Below are 17,238 nucleotides of genomic sequence, written 5' to 3'. Positions count from 1 at the left end.
TAATATGACAATGAACAAACTAGGAAAAATTTAAATAACATTAACTTCAAAATATGTTACATACAACACAAAAATAATATAAATAATAATTCAAAAATTTAAAATTCGATAAAAATAAAAATCTAAATTGCACAAAACTCTACAAACCTATCACTGGACACAATTATTAAAATTCAAATAATGTTGCAAATATTTTAATATCAAACAAAAAATAATAATAAAAAAACGATTTATATATATTTTAATAAATAAATTTATATATTTTTAATACATTTTGTTAACATTAAATTCTTCTGCTAAGTTTGTAACATAAAAGTTAAAACACAAGACATAATTAAATGAGCCTTTATCGAATTTTATTTGATTGTTAATACGATACACAATTGCTTAGAATTAAATCGTTTGGATACGTTTAGTTTACAAAAAAAAAGTATGTGTTTGTATATGTTAGTTTTTGGTATAATAAAAAAACATGCACGAAGAATTCGGAAGTAGCCTATTATAAATTATTTGTTACATTGTATTTGTAACAAATACAATGTACAAATACAATAAATGAATTATACAATAATTCATTTATTGTATAATTATTATAAAACAAAATTAAATATTTCATAAATATTTTGAAATGACTGCCTTTTAATACAGTGCTGAATTAATTTACAATCAAGTAAATTAATCATTGTAACCTTTTTTTTATTTGAAGTAACTAAACAATTTAAACGCCAACATTATTTATTTCTTTGTTAATGTTACAAAAATATACATTATTTGTATATTTTTTATTTTAAACCACCTGTCTATAAATTCTATAATGTTTGTACACCTGCTATTTGACCGATCGTATCTGATTAAAGTTCACATACGTTAATGGCGGAGAAAAATTGGTTGCGAAATATATTATACCAAATAGTATTTGAATTTCATTAAATATAATCATTAAAATGGGTGAAAACAGTTATAATAAAGTAGAAAACCCAGTTCTGCACGTGTTAGTGGTCGGTTTTCATCATAAAAAGGGATGTCAAGTAAGTTTCGTTGAAATACTTTGTGTTTATATTGGATAGATATTTTTGCTTTTTTTTGTTTACGTATTTTGATATTAAAGAATAATTATAAATTATAAGTTTTTTATTATATTGTTTTATAGTTATATTCAGTATTGCATTAAGGATTTATTTTAAATGAGATTAGTTAGCTATGGAATTATATATGTATTCGTGTTGATTAAAACTTGCAGCTTTTAAACAATATTTGTTTATTTTATTTCATCTAATCGTATTAATGCGTCTATTATAACGTAACATTAACTTAAATGAAGTTAAGGGTGCAATTGTACTTTGTGCAGTACTGTTATTAGAATAATAATTTGTTTAATATGTTATGGAATATTCTCTTCAGTGGTTAGGTTTACTTTTATTGCCCAGCTTTTTTATAACATTATCAATATTTGATGCACAACCTTTTAAAAATAAGTAAATCTGTATTATTAATACTGCATAACATGTTTTACATTGTAATATTCTGTTGTGTAGCAGAATATTGATTAAAATATCATTTACCTTTAATTGACTCCACAGTTGATATAAACCGTGAAGACAACTTAATTTGAGTATCAAACTTTTCTATAGGTTATTCATAATATACTCTAATTAAAGTAATATAAGGTCTTATGGCCTCCAACGTCCCCAGAACTCACATCTCCTGACTGCTTTTTGTGGGGCTATATTAGTCTGAGGCCTTCAAAAACAATCCTCACATTACTGATGAACAGAAAGTCAATATTACAATCACGAATATTTCTAATGCGACTCTTAAAAAGGCTTCTGCTAATATGCTGAAAAGAGTCCGTGCATGTATAACCGCAAGGGGTGGGCATTTTGAGCATATTCTTTAACAATTATGTAAGTAATAGCTTTTTATTAAATTTCTTTTGTAACAAATACATTTTCTTATTCCACCTAAATTTCTCTTTCTTAATAAATTACATTTAAAATTGGGTAACAGGACTAAAGAGTCACTCTGTAGTTGAAATCAATGGAATTCGATAGTCATTTCAGCCAATCTTTGCCATTTCTGTCAATATCAAACACATGATTGCGCTCACTACCCAGATTAGACAAATTATATGTACAAATCAGTGAATCAACATTAAACATTTTTAGATATCTCCTCTATAATTGATTTTTTCTACCTTGAACAAATTGTTTAAATTCTAAACTATTCTCTTTATATAAACCCATGTTTGAATCCTGTTTTTAATTCTGAAATAGGTGTAAGATTGTAATATGTAATATTTGAAAAGGAAATAAACTTGTCTGAAGAAAACTTGTTTGAAAATAATATCTGAAAACCTTGTATTAGGTCCAAAGAAAACCTGCCTCAATAAATTACAATTAATATGTTTTAAATCGCTGTTTAATGCGATTATAAAGAGAAATATTTGTTTCTGAATTACAATGTCTGACATGACATAAATTACTACTGTAGAAAGGACAGTTAATTTAAAATATCCCTTTGATGGTATCATTAATCCTGTATTGTTATGAACTAGTTGATTAATATTATTTCTACCATACCCAACAAACAGATAAAATAGTTGAAATAATGTTAAATTTTACAGCATCCTTCTTCACTTATTTCATAATTACATTAAAGTTAATGAAAGTACCTCTCAGTAAAGCAACTGCTCTTTGATAATAATAATAATATTAATAACGTTAAATTAAAATGATATAATATGAATTGCGAACCCAATTCCAATGTTGAATAATGTCTGTCTCCAGTAATTCCTTTCTCTGATATTAATCATAAATTACAGTATTTTTTATTACATTGTAGAACTTTCAATATTCGTGGTCGGAGAACCAAAAATATGTTCAAATAAAAGGAACATAAAATATGTTCCTTAAAAAAATATAGGTTAAAATATGTTCATATTAAAGGTATCTTTTCTATGAACTGATTTTGCTGGTTCATGTTTCACAGTAAATAAAATACAGGTTCAGTTATGTATAAAGAATATATTTTCATAAATTATAATGATTAATATATTTTAGATTTAGTTGAATTTATATTACATTGTTGCTTACTTTTGTGTACTGATTGAAATATATACATCACTATCAAAATAGACAGTGGTGCCATCTTAGTGCAGCTTTCAAAATACTGTCATCCTCATATTCTGTCTGATGGTTGATCATATTAAATTTATATACACATAAAAATATATATACTATATATATAGTATCTTTCTAAAATGTCAAATCCCTTACTATTTGTAATCATATTATATTTTTAAATTTGTCCTAATATCAGACCAGATATTGTATGTTTGTTCTTAATCAGATGATCAGATATATTAGAGAAACCCAGTTTACCTTTTTTATAATTTCTAAAATATTCCAAAAATGTAGTCTTACATGATCTAGTGATCTTTCGTATATAAATACGGTCACAACCATTACATCCAATTTTATAAATACCACTCAAATTATATAAATCAGATATTGGGCGTTTTATTACGTGGTTATTTGTCTGGTACGCAAGTTTAAATTTATTACTATCATAAACATTTGTGATATGTTCAACTATTTAATCAGTATGTACAAAGCGTTTCATAATGTTCTTAGGAGTTATAAAAATTCAGTACAAAAAAAGTATTTCACTTACCTAAATGAAAGTTGTACGAGGTGATGCAGGGACTCAAACAGTTTTTGTTAAAATCTATAAATGTTCAATATGTGCTCCTCTGGTGACACAGCACACATCAACACGAAAGTCTAGCTCTTGCCAAACTCGTTCGAACATGTCATTTTTGCTAGAGTTGATTGCACTTATTATGCGATACTTTAGCTCAGGGATATCAGGGATACTGTTCTTCTCTGGAAACTGAAAATGGTTTAAATAATTGAAAAAACCAGACAAAATTATTGAACATGAGAATTCTCAAAGGTATTAAAATTCTTTCACAACGTGAAAATAAGACTGATTAAAAAAGGTTTAATAGTTGCACAGCTTCAAAATCACATTGTTAAAGAGAAAAAGAAATGTTGACAAGTATTTAAAGGTGTAACCCTGCAAAGAATATTTAGGCAAACAAAATTTGGCCATAAGAGACTGCAGAAAAAGAAACTATCACTGAAACTGAAAAATAGGAGTGACAGAAACACTGGAAGTTTTATAGAACTTCTGAAGCTTCTTGAAGAGTTTGACCATGACCTTTTTAATACGTAGAGCAAAATTTAGTATCAAATACATACCTTTCACCAGAAATACAAAATGAATTCATCCAGCTTTTAGCATATTCAGTCGGAGAAAAACTTGTGTATGACAACCACAAAACCAAATACTACGGAATAATGTTTGACCACGAGCAAGTGTCAAAGATCATTAGACATGTAGATATAAAGTATGAGGCAAAACTATAGTTATGAAGGAGTCTTTCTTAGTATTCATTCAAACTCATAAAAAATATACAGAAAGGATTGTATATATGACATTGCAACAAATGTTGTATAAATTACTTTTTGAAAACTGTCTGTCGATCACAGTTTTAAAACAACACATCTATAATGTCTGGCTAAAAAACAAACAGCGCAACAATTTGTTGCGCTTTATTCAAAAACTATGTCTGTTAACTGTGATAATCACACACTTAATTTACTTGGGGATTCATTATTTAAGTCTTGAGGTAAAGGTATGATATTTTTCAGTACTGTGCATTCTATGTACGTTTATTTTTTGTGGTCAGCTGCTCGATCAGAGAGACTGAAAACTGCTCTTGGTGAGTCAGTGAAGAAGCTGTTAAATTGACAACACTTGGTAGAACTAATGGAAAATATAGCAGATGATCAGAATGAAAATTCAGATACAAGAAGTGTTGCGATTCAGTTGTTATATCAGATTTTAACTTCGAGTTTCTGGTCCTTCTTCAGTTTTGTCAAGATTGACTGATTTTAGAAAAGGCTTCAGGATGACACAAAGAATTTCCATAATACTACTCAAGTTATTCAGGCTTTACAAGAGCATTTCCTTCTAAACAGTGATGCCATATGCAAGAATCCTCTTGAGAAGCAAAGGAACTGTGCAGTACTTGTGATCTCCAAGTTTAGAAACAACAAAGGAAGAAGAAAATGGCTGGAGAAACAAAAGAGGATATAAGGCTAACAATAGATAATGAAATGCTATGAATGATGAAAAGAATGCTTGACAAAAGCTTATGAGAGAAGAATTAATCAGCTTGAAAAAACTGAAATCGGTTTTGATTTTCTTTTACATACAAATGTAAAAGAAGCAAGCAAGCACGCTTTCAGTGACTTGGACGGGGCGACATTACATGTCTATTGTTAATTACACTACTCGATTTTTTTAAATTTCTGCTTTAAATTAAAATAAAAAATTGTAATTTTTGGCAAAAAAAAAAATAACTGAAGCGCGCACCCGAATGTGCTTTTATGTATATGTGCAATCATCATGTTTACGTGCGCGGTTGTAATTATATATATACATACTGAATATTACATAAAATGAAATAATTGAAGGCCTCATCATTAACCGTTTATGTACTGTTGGCTATGTTATTTAGCTAATCATGCAGGTGAATTTTAAAAGTTGGATTCATTGTACAATTGTAAGTTATCACGCTTAATAAAAAATATTTAAAAAAATCAAAATAAATATTTGTTGCAAAAAAAATTAATAATAAATATGACCACCTAACATAAAAACCGACCGTTTTGATCTGCAAAACACATCAATGTAAGTTTAAAAAAAGCGAGAAAATATTTTTAAAGTATTTCATGTAACAATAAAGGCCATTTTACCTTTTTAAAATATATAGCTAATTTATTAATCATCAAATGCAGACACAGATATAAGATTTTGTTATTAACAGAAATCTAGATTTTTTTTTAAAAACAAAAAACAGAATTTAAATAAAATATTGACACCCGAAATAATTAATAAGTAGCAATTATTAGAGGACATTTAAATAGAAATTAAATACAAAAAATTTAGTCTATAAAAGAATCGGAAACCTCTCTTTTAGTGTATACTAAAAGAGAAATGTATAACTTACTTGAAAGCAAATTATTTTTATTATGTATAAAGTAATCTATATATAAATTTTATAAGAATTTTAAAAGAACTTACCTGGTTTACATGTTGAATTCTTTTCTGAACGGTCGTTTAGATTCGTTTAAAATATTCCTAAATATAATAATGTTCGCCAAATACAAATAATCAAGTAAACAAAATTTGATACGGCTTTGATAACGACGCTACAAATCGTAAAGAAATATTATTTGGTGTATTTGACAACTTTAATCGTTAATAACAGTAATACTAATTTAACAAATTATCAGAAAGAAAAGATTAGATTATATATATATAAGTTTGGTTTATTTTTTCTACATTGCTTTATGTAATGGAACAGGTAATAATATTATAAACAATAATAATTTTTCATCAACTTAACACATTTTGACACACGCAGTTCTCTTTTGTTGACGAATTATGGCGCGAACAGATGGAAGGACAAGAGTCGGAACATTCTAGAAATTGCTATTTGGTCCCATTCACGTGCACACTCCCTCACAATCATCACTACGTACAAAGTTACCACAGCAAGTAAATTTTGTTCAGAGCCATCTTTTTATTTTACTAATGTTAATTTTTTATTTATTATTACTTCCTTATATTAATAATACAGATTACTGAATTCATTAGTTTTAATTTTCGAGTTAATAGTTTTTAATTCCTTGTACGAAGTAAAGAAAGTATATTATGATCGTGAAAAATTTTCAGATTTCAATGGAAATATCCGTTTTGACCATCCCTGAATCCATTTTTACTAGTTTTGGCGTGACGTCTGTTTATATATATATAAGTTATAAGGGCCTAAAATATATGTAAGTAAAGTTTTTTGATATCACCAACGATTGGCCCATGGGGTGGAAAAAATGGGGTTTTGAAGACAAAAAAAATATCATACCTCCCTTAATAGGTACAATTATCTAATCGGTTTAAAGTGATCGTTATTCCTCTAAACATTACCTAAAACTTTTGTCCGAAACAATTTTTGATATGACCAACCCTTACTTACGGCAAGGGATGACCAAAATATTGCCGGAATTGTAAGATGGGCTAAAATTCTCGTACGCTAAACATGTGAAACTTTTTTTCACGTGGAAATTGTTTTTGTATCGAGTAAATATGAAGTTTTTCTTAACATTAAGGTGGAAATCTTTTTTATCCCCTATTTAGCACCGGTGAAATCTACATTCGCTTTCCGGCTTGCCGAAAGGTTTTTTTTATATTATAACACTTTTAAACTACTTTCAATATAATTTATTATAAACGTATTTTTTAATTGTAATCAATAATTTAAAAAAAAATTGCTTTAAACTTTTATTTTATTTTAGAATTACATTATTTTAAATGAATTTTTTTGTGGTTTTCCGAGATAAATAAATGACGATTATAAAAAAAGTAATCAAGTATACTAAGTATAATCGGCCTCCGTGACGCGAATGGTAGCGTCTCGGCGTTTCATCCGGAGATCCCGGGTTCGAATCCCGGTCAGGCATGCCATTTTCACACACGCTACAAATCATTCATCCTATTCTCTGAAAGTAATACCTAACGGTGATCCCGGAGGTTAAAAAAAAAAAAAAGTAATAATAACCATGTTTCTTTCCAAACCGTTAACTGCCATCCTTATTTCATTATTAAAGAGAAAAAATAACTGGATATTAATATTGTCAATTGACATTAATAAATTATTTAAAATAAAATAGATTATGAATATTTGTTTTTATAATACGTGATGAAGATAAAGTTCCTTGCCGCCCTGTCTCATCAACGTTTTGTTGCTGTACACAGTTATGTAACCGTTCCTCACTCCAATCACGTACGTTCAAGGTTAACAGAGTCTTATCGCTTTTATATATCCCTTTACCCAGTGGCAGGAAATAAAGTCAAAAATATAAAATAAAACAACTTTAAGCTTTGTGTTCACTTTCACGGTCTGATGGTTTTTATTTATTTGTTTTTGAATTTTTTGTCGGGTTAAGAATTATTTTTATGTGCAAATTAAGATGAATATTTAAAAAAACCAACAAAAAAAACGTTAATTCAAAGAGCCGAACCCAGTACCTTCAGTTTTTTTTTAATCCGGTTAATCTTTTTCTTTTTTTTCTGACCCATTTCTGAGGTCCTATTTCCTATAATTACCGTTTACCCGTAATTACCGTTTAGATAATACTTCAGAGGATGATATGTACGAGTGTAAATGAAGTGTAGTCTTGTACAGTCTCAGGCCGACCATTTCTGAGGTCCTATTTTCTAGATGTAACCGGGTATCGAATCTGGAACTTTTAGTCTAGCAGGTAAAGTAGGTACCTCTCTAATAGCACGGAAGTCATGTTACATCTAAAAAAGATTAATACTGTTTTTTTTTTTAATTCCTGATTTGATATTTAAAAAATATAATAACACTTAATAACAAAATTGTATTGTACTATATACTGAACTTGATTACGTATATAAAATGATTATTACATGCAATTAAATAATAAGTAAAAATCTCGTTATAACCCCTTTGTGTACGGTTGGCTGTGTTGTAGTATATGTCCATTTATAGTTTTAAGTGAAAATTTATTCTCTTTAATATTTTATCAAATTATAAGTCGGGCGAGATCGATAGTAAATTTTAAAAACAATTTAATATTAGAGGACGTGTAACCGATGGTCTCATGTTAAAAAAAAATTGACGGTGAAAGAAACAATTTGCGAACCGAATTTTAGATGTAATAATTTTTCATTATAATTTTGAAAACAAGTGGTTGTGTCTTTCGATGTGTCTATCGATGACGGTTGATTCCGTTCGCTAGGGTGGGGGGGGGGGATGATGGAGAAGCGCGTCATGAGTGTAAACTAACGAAATTCACGGAGATGTTTTGTCTTGTAGTTAGTTATTGGCGGGAATTATCGGTAGATAGATGACTGAATATGCTGTACTGTTAATGCCTCGAGTAACCGCTGTTAACCTAACCTATCCACTTGTAACGTGATACAATTTACATCTTTTTACTGAAATATTTCTTATTAAGGTGAGTTGTATTTATTTTTTTTTAATATTATTACAATTTTTCAAACAATAATTGGCAGTTGTTTTATTCTGTGTATGTGTTATTCAAATTATTTATTAGATTAAAAATGTTAGAACCCAATTTACTCTCGTCTATTTTTACAAAATAAATTTAATTTATCTCTTAATAGCGGCTAAACAGTATCGAAAAAATAAACAAGTTATATGTTTTTAAGAGTATTTCGTGAGTGATATATTAGATGTATTTCGTGTTAAATATATTAAGTTTTAAGTCGGGTAACGAGAATGAAGCTAATCAAGAAAATAATTCGCATCTGTATCGTTATCAAAAATATACTGATTTACTGAATCTCCTAGGTTCGACACCTAAATAGCTTACCGTTTGTTCACCGATCTCAATTAATATCGTTAAATATTCAAGTAAATGAATAATACTCGGGAATAACACAAAAATTTGAAGAAACTATTTTTTGATAGGAAAGAAAGTAACAAATAATCGTTTTAATAAATTTGTAAAAATATTTTTAGAAATTTATCGGCGTAGTTTTTATTTAACATATATATTTAATAATATAAGTAAGAAAGGAAAAAACATCGGTAGTGAGTTTGTAGAAGGCAACCAATATTTTATAATATGAGTTCGACACCCGATAAAGACTCTGTATAATCGTGTATCATCTTAATAATTATGCGTACATAATATTTAAAGCAGAAATTATTCGTAAACAGTACAACGAGATATATACAACAAATAGTTCATTACAGATTTTTATATTTAACATTTCCCGTGTTTACTTTATATTTTTTAAGCTAAATTAAAAAAAATCACAACATTGTTGAAAATGTATAGTCGATCGTTCTTTTAGAGGAAAACTATTTTTAAGAAAGATATAACGACCCTCCTTAGATCGATCGGTTGATAAATTAAGCGACTGATATACCGATAATCCTAGCTTCGAATCTCGGCATCGTTTGGCATTCCTTATCGGTTACAGTTCATCTAATTCTTTACGTACAATTATAAACGACGCAAAATAAAGAAATTACAAAAAAAAACTATGTTTATTTGGCTGATCAAAGGAGCACTGAAATTAAAAAAAAATTGAAGTAACAAAATTTAACGATGTACTCGTATTTTCGAAGTAAAATTCTATACGCGTAATTTTTTATTACTACAAACGACGTTGTAACTTTTCTTCTCGTCGGGAAAAATCTTTGGATCAGAGGTTAAATTTTACGTAAATTTTTCATTTACAGTTACCGTTTTTTTGTTATAATTCCAACGAGAAATTTTTTAAAGCTTTTTCACGAACGGAAAGGCATTAATAAATTTAAAAAGTGTCGAAAACCTTAACGGTCAATTTTTTTATTACAAAGTTTTTGTAAAAATGCACTTTGAGTGAGAAAATTGAAAAAATACAAACATGTTTAAGTAGCCCACCGCATACAGCGAGAGAGATTGACGGAGGGGGCGAGTGAGAGAGTGACTGGGAGAGAGAGGGGTCGAGTGAGAGACAGAGCGGGTAGTGTGAGAGAGCGAGGGTGATTGAGAGAAATTGAGAGAGGGTTTGGTCGGGGGATCAATGATGGAGAGGAAGCGAGACAGAGGGTCTCTCTCTCTCTCTTACTTCTCTTCTCTTCTAATACTATTCTTAATACGGAGTGGTATATAATCGCAGCTCTAACATTGTGACTACAACAGGTGCCTATGTTGCCAATTATCCTGACTTTTCCTTCCCCCCTGGCCCTTTGGCAGCCAAGATCGGCATCAGTTAATTTACTGCGTTGCGTTTGAGTTATTCAACACTTTTACATAGAATACATTTTCCAAGCTAACCCAGTAAGGAAGATGAATGAAAAAAATAATTTTTAATATTTTTGTAAAATTTTTATTATTTATTTATTTTTTAATTTAATAATGAATCATATTATTATTTTACTATTATTTATATTTATATATTAAAAAAAAAAAAAAAAAATTAAATCGTGTTAAATTCTTTGTGTTTGACAATAAGGTCAATGAACTTATTTGATATTTATCGTTTATGTATTAGTGTTAAAAACTTAAAAATCATACTTGATAACTTTTTTGTTTATTTTAATTTTTTTTTATGTTGTTATAATACAATTAGTAAAATAATCACTGATTTTATACATCCGACTCTCGTTTAACCGGACTTACATATTTTATTTATCCGTAAAATTTACATAAACTATTGCTTGTTTAAGTACTCGAATTATCAGAGATTTTCTTGTTACAAAATTGTGATTCAAATTAAATATAATCTGAGATTAATGTTTAATTAAACGTCGATTATTCGGACCTCCATATCTCAAACATTTTTCGACTAATTGCGGGGCCTTTTATCCGGAGGTCCCGGGTTCGAATTCCGATGAGGCATGGCATTTTCACACGCTACAAAATTGCCATCTCATCTCATCCTGTGATGCAATACATAACGGTTGGCGCTGTGGAAATGAAAAAAATTGTAGATACTGTGTATGTTGTCAATACGAGTAAAATAAATTAATAAAAAAAAGCTGGTTATTTAGTGTAACATAACTTATATAAATCATACTGCATCATCTGCGGAACTGCTCGGCGACGGCTGTCTACAATCCCGTTGCTACGAGTGGTACCCCCACCCTTCACAACAGCTGTGTTGAAGGTTAAACTGCATAAAGCAATTTTAACAGTATAATAATTAACGAATTTATAATACTGACTAAAATAGTCTTTCGGTTCATTTTTTTTTCTCACACCACCCGGCATTTTTATTTTTTTTTTATAATTTTTATTTATTTATTTTGTATTTTAAATACACATATAAGCAGCACGGATGTAAGTCAATAATATCGAAACTTAGTTCTTCAATATCCTTTTTTGTTTTTTTTAATTAGCTCTAAATAAATAAATTTAACTGTATGGAGACTAAATTGATTCTAGGCGAAATATTTTATAAATATTATAAATGCGATTATGTTTTGAAAAGGATTATGTTGTGAGAGTCGAACCCAGGATCTTCAACTTAGATTTTTTTTAATATTGATACTCGGATATACATTACGAATTGAACTACTTACTATCCAAACCGGGAATTGAACCCGAGACCATTCAGCATATCTCTCGATTTTTTAAATATTGTTTTTTTATCGTTAATAAACAGTATTTTTGAATGAAACTGTGTTAAATAAAGTAAAACTGTTTTGGGGGAAGATCAAGTCTATTCTTTAACGTTATGTAATATTTATTTTAACGTTAAGTATGTGATTTTGTGCGGAAACGAAGAATCGAAATCGCGACTTTCAATTTGTCAGTCTTTTTTTTTTTAAACTGAGAATCGAACCTCCAGATTTTCATTATTTAAATCCTTTTTCTTTAGTTTTTAATCTTTTTACGAACTTATTTTTAAAAAAACTTACATCAGAAAAATTGAACTCTGTGGTAATCAAATTGAGTTTAAATTTTTTTTTAATAACGATTATGCGTGCAATTGATAACAACTCTATAATCGAATCTTCAATTTAATTTTTTTTTTAACGCATAAAACTCCCTACAAGTATTACATATATGGAGTGATTCCCGAGCTGTAACCGAACCCTAAAAATTAAATATAAATTTAATACAAAAATTTAATCTTTTTTAAAAAAAATTCCAAATTTTTTTTGAATAAAGGACGTTTAAGAAATTATAACGAAACGAACTGGAAATTATATGAGGCTTTTAACCCGACGAGTACAAAAACCTGACTTTTTCTGCTCGCGGAAACGATAATACTATTTTAATTCAATAATTTATTGTTATTAAATATTCACCATAATATTAGGTTGGTGGTTGTGTGTAGAAGTACGGTATTTCAATTCTAAAGCGAATTAAAATTTAAAGCCTGACAGGGATATGAACCCGGGACCTTTCGGATAAAAAGGGAAGACATTACTACTCCACCTCGGCGACTGGCGAGGTGATTAGTTGATACGTGCTGAAGTATTAATTACCTGTGACTTTCAGTATAGTCAGTTTCACTATTGCGTTACCGAGGTGACAAATCGATTACAAAAATGCAGTGAGACGCGAAAAATTATAAGTTACTTTGTAATATCTAAGTATAATTTTTGAGATAAATCCATACTAAATGTGTGTTTGCACGTTTGTGTTCGCGCGCTTTTTTGTATTATAGACGGGCTGGGCTCTACTGTGAAATACGGTAGTCGGCTTGCTGAGATAAATTTAGAAATAATCCTTTTATATCATAACCCCCTTATGTACTAATTAATATTTCTTATCTATATTAAAATAAATGATCCTGTTTTTTTTCTCTGTGACTAAAGACGATATGGTCTAAGTTATTGTAAAATTGTGTTCAGATCCTGACAGGGAATCGAACCCGACACCATTGGTGTAGCAGGCAAGCATGCTACTTTGTGACACTAAAGTGGTGACGTAACATTTTTATTTTTATTTACGCTATTACGTTTTTTTATAAACTTTTTTATATTAAAAGAAAATAGCAATATTTAGTAAAAAAGATGAACGGGCGCTCTCTAGTTTTTTTTTTTAAATTAAAATAAAATATGCGTGAGTGTAAATTATATCCGTAAATTGAATATTAGGTAAAACGAAATAACTGAAAACCTTAACATTACAGTTTAACGTTGGTTACGTTCCTTTGTTAACTTTGTATACATAGGTTTAAGCGAAAATTTGGTTTCAATTATTATTTTGTAAAATTAAAAGTTTTCAAATCTGTAAAACATTAATGCTATACTGTCGGTTGTTATTATGAGAGGAGAAACAGTACAGTGTAGGTAATACATTTTAGGTGGCGCGCTAATTTTCATAATTTATTTTGCAGGTTTGTTGTTCGGACGTAGTTTGAAGCGACAGAGAAATAACGTGCGTGGCAGAGAACGAAAGCTTATGGAATCTAGCGACATTACAGATGGCGCTGTGATAGATATGCAGTTCAATTTGGATCCTCGTGTCTGCGGTCATTCTTGTTTAACTATTTCTTATACGTTGTTTATTTTGTTTTGGTTAATGACCTTCATTATTGATCGAGGTAAGTTTTTTTTAATATTAATATTGTTTTAATATAGCTTAAAATAAGTGTTATTATTTTTGTTTTCTTATCACATACTGTAATATTTGCAGTTTATAAAATAATATTGCGTTTTTAACCTAGAAGAATAATTTTTTCAAAAATAATATCGATCAAGTTGATCGATATACAGTGACAGTAAAAGCCCATAGGGCTAGGTACGGAGGAGGTGGTGTGGCGACTGTAACTGTCACATGGAGGGTGTTGGTCTGTACTAGTTCAGGATGTCCCTCTTAATTTAAATATGGAAAAGAAGCTTTAGTGATTTCAAATAAAGTAATTACTTTAAAAACAAGAAAACTAATGACAATTTATATATATTTTTTTGTTATGAAAGAGTGGGAATCAAAAATTATGTTCATTAGCCCGATGGAAAGTTGGTAGCGTATGAAAAGACCCTATTCCTGACCGGGATTCAAATCCAGGACCTCCTCATGAAATGCCGAGAAGGGTATTTTTTCAGAACACTGTATGGAACTTCATTTGATATTAACAAAACCTCTGTTAATTAGATGAGCTCCTTAAGGTTCATATTATATTAATTTTATTTTATTTGGATCTATTGCTAAGAGATCAGTTAGATCAATTTTTAATTGTCACTCAAAAATATCAACGTTTTATGAAACCGAACTAGTGTTCTTGGTGGTGATGTATAAAAACCAGCTTAAGCATAGGTTTGGCTATTAAGGCTTTACCCTTTAAAATACTACTCTTTATTTAACTGGCATTGATTGATAAGGTCATTAGTCACTGACTAATTAATTCCAACAACGTGCAGTGGAACTGCACCTAGCATTGTGTTTAACTTTGATTATCTACACACACTAGTTTCGTAAACATAACTTGGTTACTAGTATTTCACCATCTACATTCAGTTACTATTGCTATAAACAGCAGATCTTTTAACATTATACTGTCGCATGTTCATGGCTCGCTCAGGATATTGAGAAATGTTTGAGAATGTTTATATAATTACAATTTATTAGTTTAACAGTATAGAACATAAATAAAATAAGACCAATCAACAATAACAAACATTTATAATAAAAATAATGACAACTGTCAGTAATTGTAATAAACAATGATTACATACAAAATAGAATTTAAAGTAAGATCAGGATTTATTTGCAGGTAGTTAAATATTAAAAACCAGAATTCAGCCCATTGACAAAACACATTATCATGACCACTAATATTTACACCTCTAACAACTGGTTTTGTATTACTATGAAGATAATATTAGCCCAAAGTTCTTTCATTCAATACCTTTCCTGTTCACAAATAAAATTACCCTAATAATTTATAAATGAGTTCAATACTTTATCTCTTTCACTAATTTTCTATAGTCACTCACCGAACAACCTCCTGCGGCCTCCTACTGTCCTCACGGAATGCTTGAGATGTCACTTCACATGGTCAAATATGCACAATCTCACTTCTTCACTGACTTGTGTAATAACTCCTCCCTTTTTCAAAACTGAACTCACCTTGTCTTCCCTGGAGTATTTATACTCTTATCCTCTTTACTTACAGAACCAGACCCAAGTTGAAGCATGATAGTGATTTTCAGAGACATTTCCCCATACATTCCCTCCCTGGTCTGGTATTTCTTCTCGTGGAACAACATCTGTGGTAGGTGTGTTGTTGGGCGGTATTAAAAAGAACTATTGTTCTTTGTTGTTTGTTTGTTGTAAATGGACCTGTTAGCTTTAGAAAAAGGATCCCTTTTAGTCCCCTTCTGGATTCCTTCCATTATATTTTCTACTACTTTCTTGTTAATTAGCAGAAATCTTTACTCAGGTCTGTTATACCGGACTTTATTGGAAATACAGGAATTTATTTTACTAGTATTGTTATAATTATGTAATACATTTTTTTATTTTTCAGGTTTTACATATGCATATCGCAAGTGAAAAGAAAAGTTGCCATTGACTACATCAGGATCGCCATTACAGTTACGATGTAAAACATTTTTATCCATTACATTTGTTGTTCCTAGAGAACGTGATTGCCATGAAGTATATACAACTCTACAACAGTTGTTTCAACCAGGTATTGTTATTATAATTATCATTATTATGTTTACCTTTGAGGTGAAGTGATAGCAACTCTACCTTTCTTCCATAATATACTTGGTTTTTTCTTCCTAATCATATGTAGCACTTTCATGTGCTACTGAATTCATTTTTTTTTTTTTTTGTCTTCAGTCATTTGACTGGTTTGATGCAGCTCTCCAAGATTCCCTATCTAGTGCTAATCGTTTCATTTCAGTATCACCTCTACATCCTACATCCCTAACAATTTGTTTTACATTTTCCAAACGTGGCCTGCCTACACAATTTTTTCCTTCTACCTGTCCTTCTAATATTAAAGTGACTATTCCAGGATGCCTTAGTATGTGGCCTATAAGTCTGTCTCTTCTTTTAACTATATTTTTCAAAATGCTTCTTTCTTCATCTATTTGCCGCAATATTTCTTCATTTGTCACTTTATCCACCCATCTGATTTTTAACATTCTCCTACAGCACCGCATTTCAAAAGCTTCTAATCTTTTCTTCTCAGATACTCCGATCGTCCAAATTTCACTTCCATATAAAGTGACACTCCAAACATATACTTTCATAAATCGTTTCCTGACATTTAAATTAATTTTTGATGTAAACAAATTATATTTCTTACTGAAGGCTCGTTTTGCTTGTGCTATTCGGCATTTTATATCGCTCCTGCTTCGTCCATCTTTAGTAATTCTACTTCCCAAATAACAATTCATCTACCTCCATAATCTTTTCTCCTCCTATTTTCACATTCAGTGGTCCACCTGTGTTATTTCTACTACATTTCATTACTTTTGTTTTGTATTTGTTTTTTTTCATGCGATAGTTCTTGCGTAGGACTTCATCTATGCCGTACATTGTTTCTTCTAAATCCTTTTTACTCTCGGCTAGAATTACTATATCATCAGCAAATCGTAGCATCTTTATCTTTTCACCTTGTACTATTACTCTGAATCTAAATTGTTCTTTAACA

General features: G+C 29.6%; 1 protein-coding gene across 2 annotated transcripts in view; it reads left to right on the top strand.

Annotated features, from left to right (window-relative positions):
• The first annotated feature begins 884 nt into the window (after positions 1–884).
• LOC142333679 (uncharacterized) overlaps positions 885–17,238 on the top strand; it is a 78,627-nt gene continuing 62,273 nt past the window's right edge. Inside the window, exons 1-3 of one of the 2 annotated variants that reach the window (XM_075381097.1) lie at positions 901–1,028; positions 13,966–14,172; positions 16,099–16,263. In XM_075381097.1, coding sequence (XP_075237212.1) covers positions 16,225–16,263 — 39 coding nt within the window. In that variant the 5' untranslated portion in view covers positions 901–1,028; positions 13,966–14,172; positions 16,099–16,224. Of the gene's footprint in view, positions 1,029–13,965; positions 14,173–16,098; positions 16,264–17,238 lie in introns of both variants that reach the window. The other variant, XM_075381096.1, reaches the window with a different exon arrangement.

Source organism: Lycorma delicatula, chromosome 13 (assembly GCF_047948215.1).
Source record: "Lycorma delicatula isolate Av1 chromosome 13, ASM4794821v1, whole genome shotgun sequence".
NCBI classification, from domain to species: Eukaryota; Metazoa; Arthropoda; class Insecta; order Hemiptera; family Fulgoridae; genus Lycorma; species Lycorma delicatula.
This window is presented reverse-complemented; position numbering and strand designations above follow the sequence as displayed.